The sequence below is a fragment of the Carassius auratus genome, chromosome 19, assembly GCF_003368295.1.
Source record: "Carassius auratus strain Wakin chromosome 19, ASM336829v1, whole genome shotgun sequence".
Lineage (NCBI taxonomy): Eukaryota > Metazoa > Chordata > Actinopteri > Cypriniformes > Cyprinidae > Carassius > Carassius auratus.
The window spans coordinates 18,058,404-18,061,689 of NC_039261.1; the positions used below are offsets into that span (position 1 = coordinate 18,058,404).

At 41.1% G+C, this 3,286-nt stretch overlaps 1 protein-coding gene across 1 annotated transcript; it reads left to right on the plus strand.

Annotated features, from left to right (window-relative positions):
* The first annotated feature begins 1,440 nt into the window (after positions 1 to 1,440).
* On the plus strand, positions 1,441 to 2,971 carry LOC113119670 (twist-related protein). The gene is made up of 2 exons (XM_026289290.1): positions 1,441 to 2,105; positions 2,617 to 2,971. The coding sequence occupies exon 1, from the start codon at positions 1,545 to 1,547 to the stop codon at positions 2,073 to 2,075; it is 531 nt and encodes a 176-aa protein (XP_026145075.1). The 5' UTR covers positions 1,441 to 1,544; the 3' UTR covers positions 2,076 to 2,105; positions 2,617 to 2,971.
* The last annotated feature ends 315 nt before the right edge of the window (positions 2,972 to 3,286 follow it).

Genomic DNA, 3,286 nt, shown 5'->3' on the forward strand with positions numbered 1-3,286 from the left:
TCTGTATTTTTAAACAGACAATTCCAAGTCATTTACATGTACATTTAAATAAAATATATTTATCTGTCCTCAGAGTGTTTTGGGTGAATCTTGAAGTCACATCATCACAGATGTGTGCTGCGCATTCACGCACGATGGCACGCTTGGATAAGCTTCGTCAGTGCGCCCCCTTGCGGAATCTTTAAACCTTGGATTCTTACACTCAAAAGGGTGCGTTCCGGCGGTCTTGCGACATTGGAAGCCTCTTAGTGGTTTGAATTTGAATGTATAATGCTGCTGTGTTATATAACATTTACAGAAATGTCAGTTTGTGCAGACAAAGGAGACGCTTCGGGTGTTTGTGTTGGACTGGAGCGGCCACACAGTTTGCGCGTCGTCTGCGCTCGGCGACCCGCTGTGTATGAAAACGCTGCAGAAGGAAACCTGACTCTGCAATAACACTAACACAGACATGCATTTCAGAACACGTTCAAATAAACAATGAGGTCTACTTAGCCAACCCAGATTCGCTCTTTTCTTTTTTACAGTGACTTGAAGTGGATTTCAGCCCGCTGGCGGAGACGAATGACAGTTCTTCACAACTGCCAGCGCGCAGATTGCTAGTAAATTATATTAATACATTAACGGCATGATTAATGCTTTAAACGTAAAGCATCGCTACAGACCAAAGAAAACCTTCACTTTAAACTTTTTAAGAGCATTTTTGGTCCAACATTTCCAGATCGCAAATCAAAGTCTCTCTGCTCATTCCAGAAACCACACTGAAATCCGTCCAGCTTTTTAATGATTACATATTAATCACTCTAATGGGCTGGCAAAATAGCTAAAGATTAAGTGCTGAACATTTCAGTGTTTTATGATATTACTACTTGACGGTTTTGACTATTTTGAGCGTGTTTTTTAAGAAATGCATTCAATGCAACATTTTATAGTTTACTTCTATTCTGTATTGCACATCATGACTATGAAGCTAAATATTTCATCAGTTCATCAGCTCATGCATCAAAATCAATCACCAGTCTACAATAAATTTGTCATCGTACGTTTCAGTATTGAAAGTTATTTTTAGTATTTTGGTTGGATCACACTGATACGTTCACTGTTTTGACATGATGGATGTTTTATATCATTTTTAATATGTTTGGCAATTTGTTAAAATCCAAAAATAGATTATATTCTATTCCGTTTTTGAATTCCATAAACATCAACATTGGTTTGAGAACGATAGAATCAACATTGGTTTGAGAACGAGTGTGTGATTGGCGCGTACGCTGTGTTTCGTTTAAACGCGTTAAAGAACGGTTTCTTGTATAACGCAAACCTTTTGGATCGCGCTCCTCTCCCGCCTCCCCCTCTTGCGTCACCCGCGCTTCTCGTCCAATCGCAGGCCACCCCAAAAAGTTTGCGCGTTCCAGACTATAAGAGACTCCAAACTTCCCTTCAAGTTTGAGAAACACCTCCGTGACGCACAAAAGGAGCAAGGGACCCCGTTCCGCCGGACAGAAGGAAACTATATTACTTGCGTTCTCCAAACATCAGAGGTGATGTTTGAAGAAGAGCCGATGCAAGAGGAGCCCAGCTCCCCGGAGTCTCCAGTGGACAGCCTGGGGAACAGCGAGGAGGAGCCAGACAGAAGACAGCAGAAGCGCAGCAGCAGGAAAAGACGCCAGAGCAGGAAGAGCGTCGGGGACGCGGAGAGCCCAACGCCTGGGAAGCGGAGCAAGAAGTGCAGCAACAGCGTTAGCGGCAGCGTTAGCGGGAGCCCTCAGTCTCTGGAGGACCTGCAGACGCAGCGCGTCATGGCGAACGTGCGTGAGCGTCAGAGGACTCAGTCTCTAAACGAGGCGTTCGCGTCGCTGCGCAAAATCATCCCCACGTTACCCTCGGACAAGCTCAGCAAAATCCAGACGCTCAAGCTCGCGTCTCGGTACATTGATTTCCTGTACCAGGTGCTGCAGAGCGACGAGCTGGACTCCAAAATGTCCAGCTGCAGTTACGTGGCGCACGAGAGACTCAGTTACGCGTTTTCCGTCTGGAGAATGGAGGGCGCGTGGTCCATGTCAACATCCCACTGACGCACTGACGCGCGCTGTCGGTGCAGCACGGTACGCGATGCAAAACTTCACAAGTCTCTCCTTCACAAGTGTTCACATTCTGGCAGTCACAAGTCTGGACACATTCGTTTGAAAATTTGAAGACCTGAAAGCTCGTGTTTAAATGTTTCAAATAGACAAGTATTATAGGGTTAATTCAGTATAAAGGCAAAAATTGACCCGAATTCACCCCTGTATATTTATTTAGAAATAGAATATGAGTTGACAGTGATGAGAATTTAAGATGTGTCCAAACTTTTACCTGCTAACTGTATGTTTCTCAAGAGCATTTTATGACTAAACTAATCTTTGTGCATTTTGTGTTTTCAAAGCATGGTTCTATAATAAGGATACTTTTGCATTTAACATAGTTAATAATTTAGAATTAATTATTTCTTCAGTGTTCATGCAACCAAACTTTCGGGGCTTTTTGCAAACGTTATTTATTTTCTTGTATACAAAAAAAATAGTTCAGTTAAATTGCATCGTGGATTTTTCAACACTTTCATCTTTGTTTCTTCAGATTTTCAGAGGAGCTAAACTCACTGGAAGAGCGAGCATAAGGATTATAAAGGGAAGGTTCTGGAGCGTCATGACGTCGTTGCAGCACTTACAGTTGTGCAGGAATTACAATCAGATCTGTGCTGTTGTGACGGTGAATGTGGAAAACATGTGCTTCTTTCTGAAGACCAACAGAGCTTCTGACAGCAACTGCGTCATATTTATTACTCAACGAATGAAGGAAATATGGAAGAAACTCGGCTCATAACACTATCTTTGACTGGTCCTAATAAAAATACATTTATTTATTTATTACTGATTGTCAGAATGCAGAATAGATCTGGTGTCTATGCATTTTCTATTTTAAATACGATGTAAATATGTGTATATTTTCTGCAATAAAACATGGTTTGAAATGTACTTATTTTAGCATGTTGTTATTGCAGTTTTATGCATTATGGATTTGATAAGCAGGCTACAAACGAAAATAAGCTTTTGCACATAAACGACGTCAATAATTATTCGATACGATTTTAAAAACAAAATAAAAAATGCTGATTTGCCGTTTTTTATTAAATGTATTTTTAAAAGATTTGTTCTAGAAGGAAAGACTCGCACCAGCACATAGATAGAGGACTACTCAGCTCATTTAAATATTGCAGTTTGTTTTTCTAATTAAGATGCTGGTATGG

What these genes read in the sequence shown, in the direction of transcription:
- LOC113119670 (XM_026289290.1), top strand. Translation starts at nt 1,545, where the DNA reads ATGTTTGAAGAAGAGCCGATGCAAGAGGAGCCCAGCTCCCCGGAGTCT.